The 22,146-nt window shown below is 39.9% G+C and overlaps 1 protein-coding gene across 1 annotated transcript in view; it reads right to left on the bottom strand.

Annotated features, from left to right (window-relative positions):
* Window positions 1–22,146, bottom strand: part of LOC143983065 (uncharacterized) — a 695,051-nt gene that overhangs the window by 76,273 nt on the left and 596,632 nt on the right. Inside the window, exons 92-94 of the mRNA XM_077482312.1 lie at window positions 13,628–13,784; window positions 12,010–12,102; window positions 1,692–1,893 (exon numbers count right to left, since the gene is read on the bottom strand). Coding sequence (XP_077338438.1) covers window positions 1,692–1,893; window positions 12,010–12,102; window positions 13,628–13,784 — 452 coding nt within the window. The remainder of the gene's footprint in view (window positions 1–1,691; window positions 1,894–12,009; window positions 12,103–13,627; window positions 13,785–22,146) is intronic.

Raw genomic sequence — 22,146 nt, 5'->3', positions numbered from 1 at the left:
AAAAAATTGTGGCGAATAATACTTGGCTATGTGTTTTACTTCAAAAGACAGTTTGGGAGTAGGCCGTTACATTTTAAAAATGTAAAATTAACAAGGGACACCAACATAGTTGTAATTTTGATCTTAAAAAATACAGGATAATGGTGTTGTGGTAACTTGCACCAAAAAAAAAAAAACAAGCAGCATAATAATATTATTCTTGATATCATTAGGAAAAAAAAGATTTTGAAAATCTGTTTGCCATAATTCCATCAGTATCCCCAGCAAATCAGCTTCATTATTATCCCATTAAAGAAGAGAATGTGCGCTGCATTTTGAGATTTCATAATTTGCCATGTCACGAATGTTAATTCTCCATTGCAAACACTAGTTTACAAGACCGACTGCTTCCAGCTCATCCTTGCTTCCGAGCATGCTTTGAACTTTTGTCCGACGGACTTGTGTACACGCGCTTGGAAAATCCAACAGCAAAAATCCAGAAAATCCAAAATCCAACAGCAGACATTTGTCTGAGGAAAATTTTAAAGCCTGCTATCCAACATTTGTCCATGGAAAATCAGACAGCAATTGTCCAACCAAGCAAACAAATGGCCAGATTTTCCACCAACAGCCTGTCATCACACATTTCCCACATTAAATAACAAAACTATTTAAATGCAGTAGTTAACATATTTAAGAACGCTTAGGTTAACAGTGTCACCCAGGACTGAATTTTAATCATATGCCTTAATTTAATCATATAGGCCTTTATTGCTTTTCCTCCTCAAAGACTAAAGATCAATGCTGCCACAAAGTTTAATGCATCGCAAATTAAATAAATACACTTACAATGTATGTGATGATATATCAATTATTTACTATTTTGTGCTGGCTGGAAATCTAACAATAAGAAAGCAGGCAATCTACATATATACATATGTGGACCGAGAGACACCTGTACTGTACAAAAGCCAAAGAAAATATACCGTACATTGTTTCAGCCTATAATATTTTTCCAAGAATGTAGGTAATAAGCGGCAATAATGAAAACTACAAATTTACGACAGACACCATGTTAACTGGTTCATTCTTAGCTTTCTCCCCAAACTACACAGGGCCTTACATGCAAACACACACAGAACAAAGCTGGACTGCTGATACTTTAGCTTGCTAAATAAATCATGTTAAAAAGTGGAAGACATGCTCTGCCAGTATGAGGCCACATAGGTAAGAGATGGCCTATTTGGTCAGAATTTACAAAGCTGCCTGACCAAATATGAAAGTCTGTGATAAGCTACCTGTCACTGCATCGTGTCTATTCATTTTCCTCATTAACAACTACATATCACTTGTTAAACTGTATTATTTGTGTTTAACGTATTTTTTTTCCAACGTTTGGGGAATTTGTCTTTTTGTTTTATCTGTGTGTGTATTAGTGGTTGCCAAAATTAACTACATGGCCTGTCTTCAGCTAACACGTTGAAGGTAACACAATAAGAGAAATCACTTTTCTGTCGACTGTGAAAATGATTACTGCTCCATCCATTCAGCCAATAATCATGTCATACATCTTGCTGTCAGGAGTCACATCATTAGCAGCAGCTCACTGCAGTAAAATGATGGTGGGTACCTGGCATGCTGTACCGTAAATTGGAAATTTATGTATGAAATAAGAATAACTAGTTAATGAACCTATATGTTACATGACTTGCCTTCCAGCCAAGTGCTGATATTATGAGATGTTTGGCAGCTGTGTGAGGGAAGCCAAGATTTTGGGACCTCTGCTCTCTGTAAGAAATCTGCAACGTCTCTCAGATTTTTTGGTATTGCTGTCAGTCCACCCAGCAAACACCTTGACAATGAAGAAATGTTGTATTTAATTTGTTTAAGGGAATTGTTCATGCAGTTGCACTCCTGTAATAAAATAATAAATCATGACTGGTTAATAAAAGAAAAAATTTAATTATGCATTAACAAATCATAGATCATACAATTCCTTATGTCTTAAAATATAACTGCAGCCCAAAAACAAGATAGAAATTAAGAGATAGGTTTTTGCTGTAAATATTCCAATACTTTTTTTCTGCTGGTAAATGTCCTTAGTCTGATGGCTGGAATCATTTAACAGGCTTCCTCCACACCCCACTTATCCTGGACCCAACCCAATCAATAAAAACCCCAATCGGTAGAAAAGAGGCAGCACAATGATGAGCTCACCACTCTATGAAAAACATATTTAAGAGGTGCTGGGATTTCAATGCTCATTCAATGGTACAAATGCAGGGAACCCTTCAAAACAAGCTCTCAAGCACACAAGCCCCCATCAATTGCTACTCGGAAGCAACTCAAAATATACAACTGAGTACCAAACCAAAAAGTGAAAAAGTTGAAAGTGCCTTTAATTGTTTATAATATTATCACATAAAAACATACAATCCCCAGAAGACTGGCCCAGACAGAGTATCTCTTATGCATTCTAAAACTGGTGTAGTATGTGCCAAATTCATGCACTTGTCTAGAACTTTTAATTTGGTGCATGAGTCGCTGTCAGAACCAAAATGTCACAAATGCTTCATGATTTTGACACAATACATTAACAACAGGTATTAACACCAGAAAACTGGAGCAGCAGCTTTATAGAATTACTCCCTATGTGTTCAGGGGGAACAAAATTCTTCCTTTTTTAGGGCTTAGAAAATCTCAAAAGAGTATAAAAATCTCCAGATCTGTCTTATCTGGTGCAAAACCACTTTTTGGATGGAAATTATAACAGCTGTGACAATATAAACAGCAATACACTCTACTTTACTCTACTCGACTTTCCCTTTCTATCAGCATGCTTCCTGACAGCACATGACCTTTTTGGCTCCTTGTACTACTTCTTCCTCTAAGGCTGGATTCACACCTATGCAGTTTTAGTGCTTTTTGCATTTTGCAGATTTGCACTACAGTCCATTTAACATGGTTTCCTATGGAACATGTTCTGTAGTGCAAATCTGTAAAATGCAAAAAGCACTAAAAATGCATAGGTGTGAATCCAGCCTTAGGACTTGTTACCACTTTTGTCAATATCCTGTGTTTATGCAGCATTTATTCAGCATTTATAATTCCTCATAACCGCCCTTCAATGTTTGCCATTAATATTACAATGGTACTATACAGTGCTGTTCACACAGGAGTGGTAGTCAGTGCTGTGTCTTGGTCTAGGAAGACAAGGCCCAGGCCTAGGGCATCAATTTGCGGGGGGGGGGGCAAACAAAGCTGGCGTCCTTCTGTCCCTCCTCCCACAACATCCCTCTGTCCTCCTCCCACGGCATCCCTTTGACCCTCCTCCCATAGCATCCCTCTGTCCTCCTCCCACGGTGTCCCTCTCTTCCTCCTCCCACAGCATCCTTTCTCCCATGGCGTCCCTCTATTCCTCCTTCCACAGCGTCCCTCTGTCCCTCCTCGCACGGCGTCCTCCTGCCCTCCTCCCACAGCATCCCTCTGTCCTCCTCCCATGGTGTCCCTCTGTAACTCCTACCACGGCATCCTTTTGTAACCCCTCCCATGGTGTCCCTCTGTCACTCCTCCCACAGTGTCCTTCTGTCACTCCTCCCATGACGTCCCTCTGTCCCTCCTCCCATAGCGTCCCTCTGTCCCTCCTCTCTCGTCATCCCTCTGCCCCTCCTCTCTCGGAGTGCCTCTGTCCCTTCTCCCATGGTGTCCCTCTTTCCTCCTCCCACGTTGTCCCTCTTTCCTCCTCCCAAGGAGTCCCTCTGTCCCTCCTCCCATGGCGTCCCTCCTCCCAGGGTGTCCCTCTGTCCCTCCTCTGACGACACCCCCCTGTCCCTTCCCCCTCAGTATCCCTCTGTCCTCCCATGGTGGCCCTCTGTACCTCCTCCTACAGTGTCCCCCTGTCCTCGTCCCAAGCTGGCCCTCTGTCCCTCCTCCCATGGCATCCCTCTATCCTTCCTCCCATGACGTCCCTCCTCCCACAGCGTCCCTCTGTCCTCCTCCCACCAACATGACACGGTGGGTCTTAAACAGGAAAGGAAAATTTAAGTAGCATGTCGCTTTCATCAGGCATTGGCGCTTGTCAGCTTGATTTCTATAGTAATGCTCTGTGACAGCATCTTAACAGCGCCTAGAGCATTTATGGCATGTTAGTGAAGCATTTATAAAGTGTTAGCTGGACATTGTGGGAGAGACAGTGGAGGTTCATGTATCCCAGAATGCACTGGGAAATAATAGAGAACTAGGACAGTTTCAGCCACTTCCTGTTTGTACAGAACAACCGTGTGGTAACACTGTTTACTTCTATGTGCAGGCAAAAGCATCGACCAGCCAGCAATACTGACAGTGCCAGACAGGAGCAGAGGCATTGAGCACTATTGACAGAGGTAAAGCTTTTTGTGTCAGCAACATTAAGCTGGACCAAGCCAAGCATCAAAAAGATCAAAGTATATAAATCCATCTTGCGGAGAATTCATAAAATGTCTGCTATCACACCACAACCTAACCATGTCTCAAGATAGGTCATTTTCTCAACATCACTTCCCCTGTAAGCACTTCCCGCTATTTCCTATGCTTTCAAAGCTTCATAAACACAACAAAAACATGTCATAAACACACCATAAATGCTTGAGGCTCATTTAGGAACATTGCTTCATTTTTTATAATTGACATGAGTGAACAAGCCTTAAAGCCTGGTACACATGGACCGAGTATGGCTAATATCAGCTGGTTCAACAGAAACCGGCCGACATTCGTACAGCAGTTTATCCGACAGAAGCCGGCTGAAGGTCCAATTTCTGTTGAGAGAGTATGACAGAAAAACATCTGCCAATGGCTGCAAGTGCTGACTGGTATGTTGTAGAGGGTGGCAGTCCCCCTGTCAGAACACAGTAGCCAGCAGGGAGAATACTGTATTAACATGCTTAAACATGTGCTACTTTAACTGGCAATTGCTTGGCCATGCAACACTACACCCAAAGGAAATTTATGTTTTTTTCACACAAATAGAGGTTGTTTTGATGGTATATATTACTTATTTTTTATTACATAAATGAAAAAAGACCAACAATTTAAAAAAACAAAACGGTATTTTCTCAGTTTAGTTATAAAACATATGCAATAAAATCTAATTTCTTCATAAAGTTATGCCAAAATGTATTCTGCTTCATGTCTTTGGTAAACAAAACAATGTGTTTTTGGGGACACTATATTGTTGGGGACACTAGTATAGCTCTGATTGTGATCAAGATACTGATCCATACAGACCATATACTAGTAATGATGATGATCAGCGACTCACAGACAGTGTGACTGTGATGGTGTGGCAGGCAGGCAATCTGGCACTAATTGACTCTAGTTGGGGGGAACACTAACTGACACCGACGTTGCTAGTGACACTAATACAGTGATCTATGACAATACTGTAGTAATGACACTGGCTGGGTGACGGCAATCAAAGGGTAACTGTGTCGGGCAATCAAGAGGTTAACTGTGTCTAACAAGTGAATGCAAGTGTATATCTGCCTGCTTGTACACAGAATCTGTCTGGCTTCTGTCTCTGAATGAATAGATCTCAGGGGGAAAGCCAGATCCAGCGTTTTCTGTTTACAAATCAGGTGTGCTGGATGCAATTATCATGAGAACGCTGACAGGACAAGAAAACAAAGGAATGACCCCATCAGCCTACTGTTGAACCTTTACTGTCAGTCTGTATGCTTGAAATAGTGGATATGTGGCACTTGAACCATAGGTAGATAATGCTTTTGTACTTTTGATGAATTTATGGAAACTATATTGATGGTATCCCAATGGACATCTGAGAGATGTAGATGTGGACTGATTCTGTAAACTGAGTAGCTGCAACAGAAACCCGCAAAATGTGAAAGTAATACTTTCATTTGAAGAGTCCAAAATGTGATTTTAATGTAAACACATAATGGACGCAAAAGCTGACACATTATGGGGACCGCACATTGTCCCCTTCATTAGAGCTTAATAAGATATAGAATCAGCTGGTATGGGTTTAAAGTGATTTAAGTTTTTTTTTACTATTATTATAACAAACTTGTTATACTTACCCGGTCTGTAAAGTGGTTTTGCACAGAGCATCCCCAATCCTCTTCTTTTTGGGTCCCCCGCCAGTGTTCCTAGCTCCTCCCCTTTGAGCAGTGCCCCCAGAGAAAACTGCTTGGCCTGGGGGCACCGCTGCATGCTCGATCCTGAGCCACTGCTCTATGCATCCTTAAAGGAGTTGTAAACCCTCATGTTTTTTCACCTTAATGCATCCTAGGTATTAAGGTGAAAAAAAAACTTCTGGCAGTGACCACCACCCCAGGTCCCCCATTTTACTTTCCTGAGCCCCTTCATCCTCTTGGCAGAGACATGCTCTCCCCCTCTACATGGGGTCCCAGGTCTTGATTGGATAGATTGATAGCAGTGCAGCCATTGGCTCCTGCTACTGCCAATCAAATCCAATGATGTTGGGGCCGAGCCCGGCATTTGTGTCTATGGACGCAAATGCTGGACTCGGGAGCACGCCGGAACGTGACACCCCCCTCGGGAGAGCACTTCTCCTAGGGGGTTATCTGATGTGAGGAGGAGCCACTGAGGGACCCCAGAAGATGATGATCGGGGCCACTCTGTGCAAAACGAGCTGCACAGTGGAGGTAAGCATGACATGCTTGTTATTTTAAAAAAATAAAACACAACGCTTTACAATCACTTTAAAGCCCCGTACACACTATCAGATTGTCTGCTGAGTTTTTCCTTCAGATTTACCAAAACCATATAATATGAGGTCAAATCTTAGGAGTTTCAATGTGTATGCAATCAGGCAGGCCCTTCTACTACATGGTTTTGGTAAATCTGAAGGAAAAACTCAGCAGACAATCTAATAGTGTGTACGGGGCTTTAGGCACATAGAGCTGTGGCTCACCTTGGCTCCCACTCTCTCCTCATTGGCTCTCTGGCTGTGATTGACAGCAGCTGGGCTCCCATTGCGGCTATCGTGAACATTGCTGGATCAGAGGGGGCTCAGGTAAGGATTGGGGGGCTGAGGGGACTGCTGCACACAGAATGCATTGAATGCATGAAGTTAAAAAAAACCTTCAGCCTTTAGAATCACTTTAAACTGTGTTTTGAAAAAGAAGCTGGTTTAAGCTGCCAATATAAATCACAGGCTGTAGGCAGGAGAAGTGACCTGGCTGTATTGCTTAATTGCAGTAGAAAAATGTCAGGTCACTCACCTTGCTCTGTTGTCAGAGCTGTGATAATCTTGGCATTAGAGGTACAGAAACACCAATCCTTTGACAGGTAAACCAGTTCTTAGTATTTCAACAATGAACTAGCTGTTTGTCTGAAATGCAACTTTAACTACACAACGCAATATACATTTTCTAACGGCAAATGCTCAATAGAAAATATGTTTACACCCTGTCATATGTAGCCAAGAACTCTTGCTTGGATAGAAGGACTCATTTTCTCAGGTATCCAGGTCCTGTGGCTAATTTAATTCAGTAAGGTCTTTACCTTGTTTTAATCAGCCACATCTGTGTGATTTACAAATTTTGATAGAGGATGTAAGATTATTCCAAATTTCTCACAACTGCCAAGCAGCCAATATCTTTACAATTTCCCTGATTTATGTCTGTACACATGTTCTACGAAAGGATTGTTAATTTCCTTTTGAGCGGAACAAAGCAGGTTAATGAGTTTTTCCAGTCGATTTTAATGCCTTGCACATGGATTATTTCTATGTATGATTCATGAGTTAAAAAAAGTGATAGAATGTTACAACATACTAACCAAGTTTCCCCTTGTTTTGAAAGGTGACTTTATTGCTCTTAAACGAAAGGCAGAAAGGATTGCAATTTCCTAGACGTGTTCATGTAAAACTGTGGGAATAGTTCCCAATTAAGTGGTTAACCATAAATACCACTATGGTCAGTTCAAGCTGAACATCACAATAAAGACATTCAGTGAGCTATATTCTTTCTATTATGCCTGCAATCTAAAGTGCATTGCTCTGCAACTTCCCCTGTTGCCAATGATTAATAGCCCATAAGCGGGAAGAGTCCACAAAGAAAAGTGCCAAGAGAAGCAGGTGCAGAAGGCTTTATATTATCATGACTGCCACAAGCTAATTCAGCAGTGTCAGCTCTAACTGTTATATTTTGATGATAAAATATGACAAAGGTTGAAATGGATGTTCTCTTCAGCCCTTATAAAGAACGCAAATCTCTCCAATGTCATAAGGAACACCAAGGACTGCGATCATTTTTATTTTTTTTACTCACTAAATATTAACACAAAATAATCACTTTTTTTGTTATACATTTTCAAATATCCCACAAACTGTAAACATTTCATATCAACTGGTATATTTTTGTCTATCAGATTATATGCATACATTGAAACGAGCATGTTCTCTTTTATGTAGACAATTTCAAGATCAAAACTTTGCTCTGAAAGGAAGATTGAGAATCCAATGTTCAGGACAACCCTTCCCAAATAATTTTCCTAATTGTCACCTATTTAAGTCAGCAGAATTGTTAGATTTGCTAGAGGTTGATAGTGTCATCTAAATTGTGGTACTGTTTATAGATTTGAAAAAAAAAACACAAATGGTAGCTCATTACAGTTTATATTCACGACACCACAGGATTATTTCACCCTCTTTTTTGTGATAGATGCATAGCAGTTAATTTTCTAAAAGAGTAATTTTTACTCATTGGCAAAGTGAACACATGTTGCTTAAAGCAGTGTTCCGTCCACCCCCTCCAAAAATTAAAAGTCAGCAGCTTCACATACTGCAGCTGCTGACTTTTAATATTAGGGCACTTACCTGTCCTGCAATCCAGTGGTGTTGGCACCGCTGCCAATGTTTCCATCGGCTGTCAGGTACTGTCGCCGCCATTGGTGGTAAGGGAGCCTTGCGGCTTCACGACCGGGTCCCTACTATGCATGTGTGAAGCTCACTGTGCTTTCTTACAGGCCCGGAAGCAGGAGAAGGAGGAAGAAGGAGGATGGGATCCAGACTTGTGACGTACCTTGCCCCTGGCGAGGTCTGACAGAAGTAGGGACAGGGTACCTGTCAAAAACAGGTACCCGCTCCACCTTCCACCCTGAATGGTGCCAAATGTGGTACCAGAGGGGTAGAAGTAGACAGATAAGTGGAAGTTCCACTTTTGGGTGGAATTCTGCTTTAAAATGCTCAATCATGTGCAAGAACAGATAAAAGAAGGGAGTACATTTTCAAAACTGTAAATTTAATATCAAAATCTTTTATATCACATAAGGATGCTAAAAGGTTAAAGCACATCTAAACCCAAAAATGTAATATATTGCAAATGACTAATATTTAGATGTGGTGACTGCATTCATTTTCTTTTTTCAAGCTAAAAACATATTCAGCAAGTACAAACATAGATGTTGATCTCCATAAATGCAGTGTCTTTGTTACTTCTTGAAAAGAAAGCACAAACATACTTACCCTTCTGCCGAACACTACTAATCCCATCAAAAAAAGCCTGGAAAAAGAAAAAGAAATGCAGCCACTACATTTAACAATAGGTAAACTGGGATACACTGCCTTTATAAAGTATTCATACCCCATGACATTTTTCACATTTTGCCATGTTTCAACGGTGTTTCTCAATTCCAGTCCTCAAGGCGCACCAACAGGTCATGTTTTCAGGCTTTCTATTATTTTACACAGGTGATTTGATCAGTTTATCTGCCTTAGTACCATATTTATCGATGTATAACACACGCCAGCGTATAACACGCAGTTTAGGAGGGAATTTTAAAGAAAAAAACTTTCAGGAAGGAAGTTTAAGGAAAAAAACTTACATTTAAATGCCCATTAATGCAGCCTCGTCAGTGTCATTTTCAGCCTTGCATTGCAGCCTTGTCAGTCATTTGCAGCCTTGCATTGCAGCCTTGTCAGTCATTTGCAGCCTTGTCAGTGTCTTTTGCAGGCTTGCCTTTTAAAAATGGTGCCGCCAAGATGCAGAGCGGATGTCCTGTGTATCTCGGCAGCGCTCGGTAGCTCTCTCTCTAGCTTTTGGCTATTTTCGGCCACACACTTTTGGCCGCACTCGGCCGTACTCAGCTGTTCTCACAAAAATAGCCGAAAGCCGCCGAGAAGGGCAGAGAAGTTGACAATTGGCAGGGGATTGGCATATAACACACACCCACGATTTTCCCCTGATTTTAAGGGGAAAAAAGTGTGTGTTATACGCCGATAAATACGGTAATTACCACAGATGTTTCATTTGAGGGAAATCCTGAAAACAAACTGTTGGTGCGCCTTGAAGACTGGAATTGAGAAAACAGTGTGTTACAACCAAAATCATAAATGTATTTTATTGGGATTTTATGTGATAGACCAACACAAAGTGGCACATAATTATGAAATGGAGGGAAAATGATAAATGGTTCTTAAAATATTTTACAAATGAATATCTGAAAGTGTGGCGTGTGTTTGTATTCAGCCCCATTACTCTGCTACCCCTACCTAAAATCTAGTGGAACCAATTGCCTTCATAAGTCACCTAATTAGTACATAGAGTCCATCTGTGTGTAATTTAATTTCAGTATAAATACAGCTGTTCTGTGAAGCCCTCAGGTTTGTTAGAGAACCTTAGTGAATAAACAGCATCATGAAAACACAAGGAGGAAGGAACACATCAGCCAGGTCAGGGATAAAGTTGTGGAGAAGTTTAAAGCAGGGATAGGGTATAAAAAAATTACAAGCTTTGGACAGCTCATGGAGCACTGTTCAACCCATCATCCAAAAATGGAAAGAGTTTGTTACAACTGCAAACCTACCAAGACATGGCCGTCCACCTAAACTGATAGGCCAGGCAAGGAGAGCATTAATCAGAGAAGAAGCCAAAAGGCCCATGGTAACTCTGGAGGAGCTGCAAAGATCCACAGCTAAGGTGGAAGAATCTGTCCACAGGACAACTATTAGTCGTGCATTCCACAAATCTGGCAATTAAGGAAGAGTGACAAGAAGAAAGCCATTGTTGAAAAAGAGCCATAAGAAGTCCTGTTTGCAGTTTGTGAGAAGCTATGTGGGGGACACAGCAAACATGTGGAAGAAGGTGCTCTGGTCAGATGAGACCAAAATGTAACTTTTTGGCCTAGAGGTAAAACGCTATGTGTGGTGGAAAACCAAGACTGCACATCACCCAGAGCACACCATCCCCATCATGAAACATGGTGGTGGCAGCATCATGTTGTGGGGATGCTTTTCTTCAGCAGAGACAGGGAAGCTGGTCAGAGTTGATGGGAAGATAGATGGAGCCAAATACAAGGCAATCTTAGAAGAACACCTGTTAAAGTCTGCAAAAGACTTGAGACTGGGGTAGAGGTTCAAAATCCAGCAGGACAATGACCCTAAATATACAGCCAGAGCTACAATGGAATGGTTTAGATCAAAGAATATGCATGTGTTAGAATGGCCCAGTCAAACTTCTGATCTAAATCCAATTGAGAATCTGTGGCAAGACTTGAAAATTGCTGTTCACGGATGCTCTCCATCCAATCTGACAGAGCTTGAGCTTTTTTGCAAAGAAGAATGGGCAAAAATTTCACTTACTAGATGTGCAAAGCTGATATTGACATACTCAAAAAAACTTGCAGCTGTAATTCCAGGGGAAGGTGGTTCTACAAAGTATTGACTCAGGGGGGCTGAATACAAATGCACACCATACTTTTCAGATATTTAATTGTAAAATATTTTGAAAACCATTTATCACTTTCCTTCCACTTCACAATTATGTGCCACTTTGTGATGGTCTATCATATAAAATCCCAATAAAATACATTTACGTTTTTGGTTGTAACATGACAAAATGTGGAAAATTTCAAGGGGTATGAATACTTTTTCAAGGCACTGTATATAACATTTTGAGTTTTGGGCTTAGATTCAGTTTACATAAGACCATTACGTAGAGTGAATTATTACAACATTGTTTAGGGTTACAAAAGTAAAAACTGTTTAATTAGTGAAATGATCGTTTTTACCTGTAGGAGAATGTATGTACTAGTTTGCTGTTCTGGTGCAGTCAAATTTTTAATGGAATAAGTCTCTTGCAGTGACTTATTAAGATCATCGACCTGCAGCAACAACAAAAAGAGATGTCACTAAGAAAAATGTTCAATTAGTAGAATATTAAGGGACGGATAATTGTTTCATATTTATTTTTATATTTAAAGCCCGATTTATACGAGTGTGCAGTTAAGTAAAGTAAAAATGGAATTGTTAAAAAATAAAAAAACTCAACTACTTATACATAATTAGGTGTTTAACTACTTCATCACTTTGGGTGTACTAAAAACACCCAGAGAGTGAAAGGTGTAACACACGTTTGTGGCTATAGTAGAAGCCATGTGCTAGTGTTTAATTTATTCAGCCAGCTCCAAACTGTCATGTAAAACAATTCTGGACAGCTGTCTAGCCACTGGCTCACTTTTACAGTGTTACAGCCAGGAATGCAGCTAATCAAGCATGATTTGTGTTTCAGTAGCTGCAGTGGAGGACAGGGGAGACACTGGGGGTCTAATAGACCCCTGATGTCTCCAAAAAAAGGACCTGTCACCTGCCCAATGCTATCACACAGGGGCTTGTTAACCCAATTGTGATAGCAATCAAAAATAAAATAAAATAAAAAAATCCCCAAAAATTACAATAAAATGTAATTATTGTTTTTCTGTTTTTTTTTAAGTAGTTCCGTCACTCTACTTACACCTGTAAATGTAAATGTATGTATACCGGAATTGTACCATTGTTATATATCATGATTGTTGAAGCACAATAATTCTTGGGCCATTTTTTATGATTTACTCTAAAATGATTAGCTGTAAAGGCATTTTAATATTAATAATATTAAATATTAATATTAATACTGGGTACCATCATTCTTCACCAATTGTGCAGGTGCAGGTAGTTTTGAGGCTTTGACACATTTGGTATCTATTTACTCTATTTCTCCTTCTTTTTTATTGTGTGCAAAAACCTAACTAAATTTATTTTAGTTGTAGCATCCTTGCCCTGGGCTGGCTAAATTTAGTGTATGGCTCTGCTGTATCCAGTTAAACGTCTATTCATTTTTTGAGTCTGTTCAGGTTTTCCCTAAGCCTGGTGGTTGTTCCTGCCTGCTGCTTGAAGAATGTTTCAGCAATAGTATGGAAGGATCATAGGGTTATGATTAGTTATCTGACCTTGTTTGGGACAATGCTAATTGTGGGGGGCGTGGCTGTGTTTTACACCAATCCCACTCCAACCACAGGGAGCAGAGATCAGTGACACTGTTGCTAGGCAGAACGGGAAGATGCTTGTTTACTTTAGCATCTCCCCGTTCTTCCTCCCCATGAGACGCTTGCAGGTATATGATCCGACTCAATGCGCACGCGATGGTGCGGCAGCAAATTTAAAAGGATGTACCTGTACGCCCATTTGCCTGTCCATGCCATTCTGCCGACGTACATGTGTGTGCACTGGTCGGGAAGTGGTTATAGAACAACATGTTTATGTTCTGCATAGGATTAGCAATGGGTAATAATAAATGTTGGTCTTTATACTTTAAGGGCATAGATTTAATAGATGTAATAGATGTAATAGATTTTGGTATTTAACACCTACCTGTATCAATGGAGGGAGTTGTTCTAACACCTCTTCAATAACAGTACGCAAGTAGGCAAGCTGCTTTACAGTATTACAACTTTCAGTTGTGATCATCGGCTCTGAACTTTGCATGGTGTCATATATTGTTGATAAATTGTGCATAAATTCAGTGGCACTAAAATGAAAATCACAGTATGCAATCATTTCTCTACATTTCAAACATTTTAACAGTATAGACTCAAAATTTTTTTTTTTATTCAGCTAGCAAAAATGTTAGTTATGTACAGTATATTGCCATTTTGAAGATTTGTGGAGGTGACTGCAGGAGATGAAATTTCAGATTAAATAAGCCGTAGCTGTCCAACAGTAGGAGTGATCTATCTTAAACATTTTTACTCATTACCCCATCAGCTCCAACAAAATAATATCATATACCCCGGTTTAACTAGACTTGATCTAAACTTGATCTGTGACGTTAAAAACATTTTACTACTCACCAAGTAGTAAGTGGCTTCCTCAGTTATAATGAGTGTCAGGAATATAATCCAACATTTAAAGCCACACAGGTAACTCACCCACCCTAACTATAGTGTCATGTAATGTGTGAAGAAATAGGTAGTATCAAAGTGCTAGAATCAAAATTTCATATGGTGAAAAAAGTAATTCCTTAAGTCTGATCACTTGAGTTTGGCAGCTCTCCACCAAAACAAGAAGTCCCTGAACAAGCTATGGTCACCAAGAATGAAAAATATGTGTAATTGAAGCAATAAGAGTGCCAAATAAATGTCTTGGGATTGCAGCTTTTTTTAATAATTCAACCAGTGACAGTAAAGGACAAAAGACATTCAGCATGTTTTGGGGTCCAGAATATCAGGCTTGCATAGTTTTGCCACTATTTATTGCCCTGGTAAATGCTTGCTATAGATTTGTCCACCAAGGAGCATTTTTAGTCCACTAAACACTCTAGTACATTGTTTTTAATATTTTATGCCCTTTGTTCTTTGCTGTCACTGGTTTAATTATTAAAAACCACGTTGTACTCCCAAGACTTTTATTTACTGCTCTCATTTATTTGACGTGAATGTAATGTGTAGGCAGATGCTGAATGTATATGAACATGAAGAGATCCTCCAGTATACAATAATTGTGTGTCTACTAGCCTGAATATATCAAAATGTATGAATGTGAGTTAAGGACCTTATATTGTAAGCTCCTTGAGGGCAGGGACTGATGTGAATGTACAATATATTAATGTTAAATTATCTGAACTGAGCTCTTTCACCCTAGGCCAGGGGTCTCCAAACTTTTTTAAAAAATGGGCCAGTTTACTGTCCTGTAGACTTTTGGGGGGGGGGGGGGGGCAAACTGTGGCCAGTGTGAGTAGAAAATGTCCCAACAGGGAGTAAACACTGCCCCATCATTGGTTTTAACAGGAAGAATATTGCTCCGTTGTTGGTTTTAGCCTCTCTTGCCCATGTGGCCCTCTTTATGTAGGCCACACCATTGGAACAGTTAGAGCAAGACTCAGTGAACATAGAAGGTTAATTGAGGAAGGAGGTAGTTTATCAGAGTGTCCCAAACATTTTACCCTCAAGCACAACAAATTCACTAAAGGGTTTAGAGTTTGGATGATTGAATCTATTCCCAATAACTCCTCTTTTCCTGAGAGATTCCAGAAACTCTGTAGGACAAACCTACCTTCTGAATTTTTGATGATGAATACCCTAGCTCCAAAGGGGCTCAAAGGGGAACTGGAGATTCCCACCTTATTATAATAAGTTCTAGGATTTATCCATCTGTACACACCATGTTTGTTGAAACCTACTTGTTTTATGAAAACCAATTACTATTCATTTTTAATTATGTGGTTTAAATATTTTATCTTCTTTATAATTATATTTACTGTGACTATGGATGTTACTATGTCGGGAAAACTATAAACAAATTCTTGAAACGCATATATCAACATATTGTAAGTATACGCAAACGTGATCCTGATGTACCCATTGGTTGACACGTGACCTCAGTCCATGATGCATCTATCTCTAAGGTACATTTTCTGGCTCTGGATTGCATACATTGTAGTCACAGAGGTGGCGACCTCAATAAGCAATTATTACAATGTGAACTTAGATGGATCTTCAACCTCAAGGCCACCCTTCCACCAGGCTTGAATGAAGCATTTACCTCCAAGCCCTTCCTACACGCTCACCCACCTGCTTCTCTGCAGACTGCTTCAGTCACCTTGGAAGTCCCCATTGATTTTATCTCCTGTTTTTGTTCTTTGTTTATTGTATTGTGAATCATTACGTGAGTATCAGAATGGTTACATATATAGATATACAAAATGTATACTCTTATACTTATATGCTGGCCATGTTCACATTGTGCTCTATAGTGTGATTACCATGTGATTATCTTTACATTTCAGACAATAAGAATTAAAGTCCCCCAGACATAATCATCCCTGATGAAGCAATGCACATTGTTCATTCCATAGCATGTTGGGCTATACGCAAGAAATCCTTACTGACTGACCACAACTCGTCTCTGGCAGCACAGGGCATACTTGCCTCTTGTTGGGTTTGACAAATATGTTTGATGTACCACCATTCTTTCTAATTTTGTACTGTATATTTTGTATTACTTGGTTTTGTTGGCTATGTCCATTTATAAACAAGTTTTTATGCTTTGTACTAATAAAAGTGGCATTATATCGCCTTTTCCTATAAAACTATTTCTATGACCCTTTCTGCCTAAAAAGTCCAAGGGGGCTGCTCCAATCATGCACTATGGTGTAGGTGTCCAAACCTTCTGTATGCTTTTGAAATCAGATATGTTTTTATATTTACCCTGGGTACTCTGGTTCCCTCTCACACGCCAAAGACATGCTGGTTGGTTAATTGTCTCCTGTCTAAATTGGTCCTAGTATGTGTATGTAATGTATAAATGTGAGTTAGGGACCTTAGATTGCAAGCTGCCTGAGGGTAGGGACTGATGTGAATGTATAAATATAAATATAAGCACTGTATGGTGTAATGATTACTTATAATAAATTAGAATATATATATTTTCATTTATTTTATTCAATTTTTGATGCTGCTATTCTATAGCCTAGTTTTAATTTAATACCCATTGTATTAGCATTGTTGTTTCTTTTTCATTAGTTTGTATTGATTATGCACATGCTGGTCATTGTAGTCCTGCTGTACCAAAAAGTTATAGCGCAGCATCTGTTTCTCTCACAGTTTGCACTTTTTCTTGCACCTGCCGGCCTTAAAGCCAGTTCTGTTTCCCATTGGGCAAACTTGACAAAGGGGGCAGGGCCTGAGAAACGTGTAGTGTTCCACCCATATTCCTGTACCAGGTGTGGTTTTCGAGTTGTAAAAAGATGGCTGTATAGTTCTGCGTTTGGTGGGTCCAGGGCCTTGCTTACAGGCTTACTGATCCAGTAGTCCTGTGTTCCATTTACAGTGCCTGTACCATCTCAGAGCTGCACACCTTCTGTCCTGATGTGTGTATTATTGTTTACAATAAATGTGGATACAATTTTACTAATCCTGCACCATGGAAACTTTGTTTTCCCTAGTGGTATTTTGACAAACACAATAGTAAATGGCAACATAACAGGAGGCTCAAATGCCCATAAGTCAGGTGTGCTAGCCTAGTATTCACAGACAGTGTATGTTTTTCTTTGTTCGCTCATCACTTCTGGACAGAGCAAATATCTGCAGTGTAAAAAATATGCTAGGACTGTGTTAACCACCTCCACTAAATATTTGCAAACCTTACTTTAACATGTACCCATTTGAACCAGGGTTCATCCAAATTCCAAATACAAAAATACTTCTACTTGGAGAAAGAGGTGTGAAACCAGAAAATCGTGAACCATTTGTACGTTATAGCAGGAGTACTGTGAATTGGCAAAAACCAAAATAATCTATTTTAATAATTCTACTGTGGGCTCCTCAAACCCATTGTTATACATGGCAACAAAAATGACAGCCCTTTGCTGGCACTTCAGGCAGTTTGCCAATACCTACTTTACGGCAATAAAACACATAGAAATTAAAGCATCTCATGTGGAACATTCATTCAACAGCCTCAAAAGCCAAATGAATGGTAATTGCTTAGAACACAATGTGGTGGCAATCAAATCAGATTGAATCATGCTTTTAAATATACATCTACATTCTGAAGAGCCAAGATAATTATGAATTATGCAAATAAACACAATGGTTCCATGGCAGGGCTGTTGTTTAGGTAGCAAAAGGGACATTTATGCAAAACTCAAAAGGCTCTTTTATTTTACAAGTGACTAAGGCAATAACTAAGAAGATTTTTTCCTCATACAGTATTCATTTCCATATATGAATATAAATATGTAATGCTCACAATTAGGGAAGAGCTGAACATACCCAGATTCGGTTCGAGCAGGTTCACTACAGTTATAGTGCCAAATTAAAACCCTACTGACTTCAGTGAGATTTAAATGTTGAAATTATGTTTTTTTTTTTATTCCATAATGTTTAAACTAAAAAAATAAAAAATCCAAAATTGTGTTTAAAGAGAAATAAGGCCAAAGTTTCTTTGGGTCACAGGCGTGCCCTTACGTTTGCATTCCTGTGACCCAGAGGGGGCTTACAGCAGGTTATTGCCCACTGTCAGCTGATATGACTGAGCCTATCTAGGTTCTGGAAAGATCCCGACAATAATATCAGGGTCCACCCAGCTGCCTGATTGACAACTGGTTCTGTCTTTCAGCGTGAAGCCTAAGCCCACCACCCTCCCCGAAAAGGACATTCATGGACAGATGCAAAAATTATGGATTTTACTAACTTTTTGTAAATTTACTAAAAGTTGGCAACCCTGCTCCCCAGATTGGCACTCTGTAGAGCAGAGTGGAGAGTGGTGACTGACAGTCACTGTTCTCTGCTCTAAGCAGACCGAGTACTGAGCAGTCAGTGGTCATGTAATCATTCAGTTTTCCACTTTAAAGCCAATGTGGGACAGCTGCAGAATCACACCGATTCTGCAGAATAGAAGTATGTGTGTTTATTATTATGAACTCCAAAGCTTCTCCTTTAAATAAGATGTTTGGGGAATACCCTGACCCTGCCTGTAAAATGGCACATCTGTGTAATCTATACAACCTTCTGCAGCAAAACTGACACTTACAAAGAAAAAATGTGTTTTAATTGCTGGCATAACGACATCATGTTCAGTTTGTAAACAGAGAAGCTGGAGATTCCATTCATTTTTACCAGATACTTATCCTACATGAGGATCGGATATAGATGTTAATGGAGAACCCCACAGAAAAAAATAAACTGCAAGTCCCCCCAATCCATACCCGGCCCCTCAGATCAGGTATTAATTTTAAGGAAGAACCCATGGAAAACAAAAAATGGAGAGATGTTCCCCCTACATTTGACACCAGACCCTTTGGTTAAAGGGGTATTTCAGATCTCAATAAGTCCCTTCACCCATACACCCTTACAACAACTGGGTTAGGGTTAAGGAGAAGAGGCCCATGTCCTCATCAACATGGGGAAAACTTGCTTTGCCAAGTATTGAAGGCATGTGGCCTTGGCAAGCTACCCCCCTCCAATGTGGAGAGCATGTAGCCTTGTATGGTTTGGGAGGTGAGGTAAACGCTTTATCACCCCCACTTTCCTAGCCTGCCATTTGGCATGCTAAGTTAAGGGTCTGATGTCAATTTTTGGGGGAAACCTCTCATTTTTTTCCCTTTTTTTTGTATGAAATTAACCCTTAAATTCCATACTAGCCGTGAAGGGCCCGGTATGAATTATGGGGTATGCCCCCACACTATTTTCTTTTTTAAACTATTCTTGGATGCTTTTCTTGCATGGCAGGGGATTCCCTGCCATAAAAGTACATGGGGCCATTAACATCACTCATTGTTAACGTGTATGCAACTCCAACATTTCTTATTCCTGGTATGTGGTTTGCTTACCATGTACTTGTAGTAAAATGTATCCTGTTCTCTGTGCATTGCTTCCTTTGTGTGAAATACCTGACAGTCCTCCTGCTTTCCTGTTTCAAACAGACCACACTAGGAATAGAAGCACATCCATCCCAGTGTGGTTAGTTTTCTTCTTTACATTCTACCTGGGAGCAAAGTCTGCCTATAATCCAGTGGTTAGACACACCCCCTGCACAGCTAAACACTGGGAGGATCAGTGTAATGCTGTTTCTCTGCCTCCTGACACACCTCCCTGCATTCTCCACCCCCAGCTCTGTAAGCCCTTTGCAACTGAGAACAGAGATCATGTGATCACTTATAAAAAAAAAGAAAAAAGATATTTATAAAATACACACATTTTATAAAATTTTATAAATACAAATATACACATTTTGGCCATGCATTTATATTTTGAACTAAATCGGTTCTTTACAAGGTAAGGGTTCAAACACACTTTAGGAACTCACCAGTGCCATCCAAAATGGATCATGGATGGATTCTTGGAGGGTTTCATTTCAGCCAGGTTGCAATGGAATGCTGGGAGCCTGCTTCCCCTAAGCTCACTCGACTGTGATAGACTAAACTGCTAAGCAGCAGTGCTACTTACCACCTATATATATATATTGTCTATATATTGTAATTATCTACTATGATGCTGTCGAAAATGGTAGTTCTAAATCTATTTCCTTTAAGGGGCCACATTGCCAAAGGTGTGTAAAACTGCACATACCAGATGAAAATTACATGCATTAACCTTCATTTGTTTAAAGTAAAGCCGCGTACACACGGGCGGACTGTATGTTCTACTTAGTCCGTCGAAACACATTTCAGCGGACAGTCCGCTCGTGTGTGGGCTTCAGCGGATTTTTTCAGCGTGCAGTCTGGCGTACTAAGTATTTCGGAATTTCCGTAATATTGTCCGTCATACTTTGGTTTCAGCGGACAATCCGCTCGTGAGTAGGCTAGTTCGACGGACTAAGAATGGCGCATGCTCAGAAAGGATTTACACGCGGAAGGTTGCATTGCTGTGTATTGGACTTCCTATTTCTAGTCCCGTCGTACGTGCTGTACACGTCATCGCGCAAGCTTTCGACGGACTGTTTGTGCATCCGTGTGTGGTCAAGTCCGTTCATTCGAAAGTATGACGGACTGTCCGTCGGATTGTATGACGGACTAAGTAGGCCATACAATCCGCCCGTGTGTACACGGCTTAAGTTGCTATGAGTTTCACGCGCATTGTGCTGCATTTCTTAAGGACCCAATCAGTTGAATGGAAAAAAATGTAGGTCATTTTACCAAGAATGCATCATGGTAGACATTTTTCCAAAGTACCTTAGTGTAACATAATGGAGGAAAGGGCCTGAACTAAAACTAAAAACAGCTTTCTCCTGTTCCTATTTTTTTTCCAGTGTAGGAAAATGCAGAACAAGCATGACAGTGCCTCCAGTATGAAAAGGCTCCTGATAAGCTTGCCTTCTATGGAGTTGTGTCATAAGCTTGCATTTATCTACAGAGTCTGCAAGGTGGCAACAGCAACATAGATAGGCTAGAAACAATATATTCCAAAGCAATATGAAATTATTACACAGAATGAATCACTGATTTTCAATAACTACATAATGGATTTTTCCCAGCTAGATATATATACACAAGTGCCCACTACTTATCTTTACTAAAGTAAGGGCTGTGAGTCTATATTCACCTTCCTGACACAGCTTTAAATTGAACATACTGCCCAATGTTTGTTGTATCTATTACTGAATCTTGAAACCAATGTAATGCTCAGTGAGCCATGCATCACACAGAATGGATAAGTACAAATGGGCTTTTGTCTCTAGAGAAATTCAAAGCAGCCGCTAAAACAATATATACAAGATTTGTATTTTATCACTGGGATTATGGCAACTACTGGGCAGTGTGTATCCTGCAAACGCAAGGGACATGGGAAAACATATTGGCTGATTTTACAATATCATGTCCAAACAAAGGGTAGCTAGATAATAATGTGTGTGTGTATATATATATATATATATATATATATATATATATATATAGCATATGCAGTATACTGTTTATATATATATATATATATATATATATATATATATATATATATATATATATATATATACACATACACAGTGTCTCACAGAAGTGAGTACATCCCTCACATTTTTGTAAATATTTTCTTCTATCTTTTTATGTGACAACACTGAAGAAATGATACTTTGCTACAATGTAACGTAGTGAGTGTACAGCTTGTATAACCAGGGCCGCTGATAAGTCAGTACAACCAGGCCTATTGTACCGGGCCCGGCCAGCGGGGGGTCGGCGTGCAGCTTCAAAGACAGTTCAGCAGAGAAAAAACAAAAAACGCTTTCTAATTTACACCCCCGCACAGCCACTCCTACTAGCTTAGGGGGTGTTGTAGTAATACCATGGGCATAGCATAAAGGGGTGCAGGAGTAGCCATAGCTACCCTGTATTTAGCTCCAGGGGGCCCGTAGCTCCTTGCTCTCCATTGTAAATGCTGTATTTTTCAATTACAGAA

The sequence above is a fragment of the Lithobates pipiens genome, unplaced genomic scaffold, assembly GCF_037356315.1.
Source record: "Lithobates pipiens isolate NorthernLeopardFrog02 unplaced genomic scaffold, aLitPip1_a1.2 Scaffold_16, whole genome shotgun sequence".
Taxonomy (NCBI): domain Eukaryota; kingdom Metazoa; phylum Chordata; class Amphibia; order Anura; family Ranidae; genus Lithobates; species Lithobates pipiens.
Note: the sequence above shows the minus strand (reverse complement) of the source record. Positions and strands in the feature narration are given on the sequence as shown.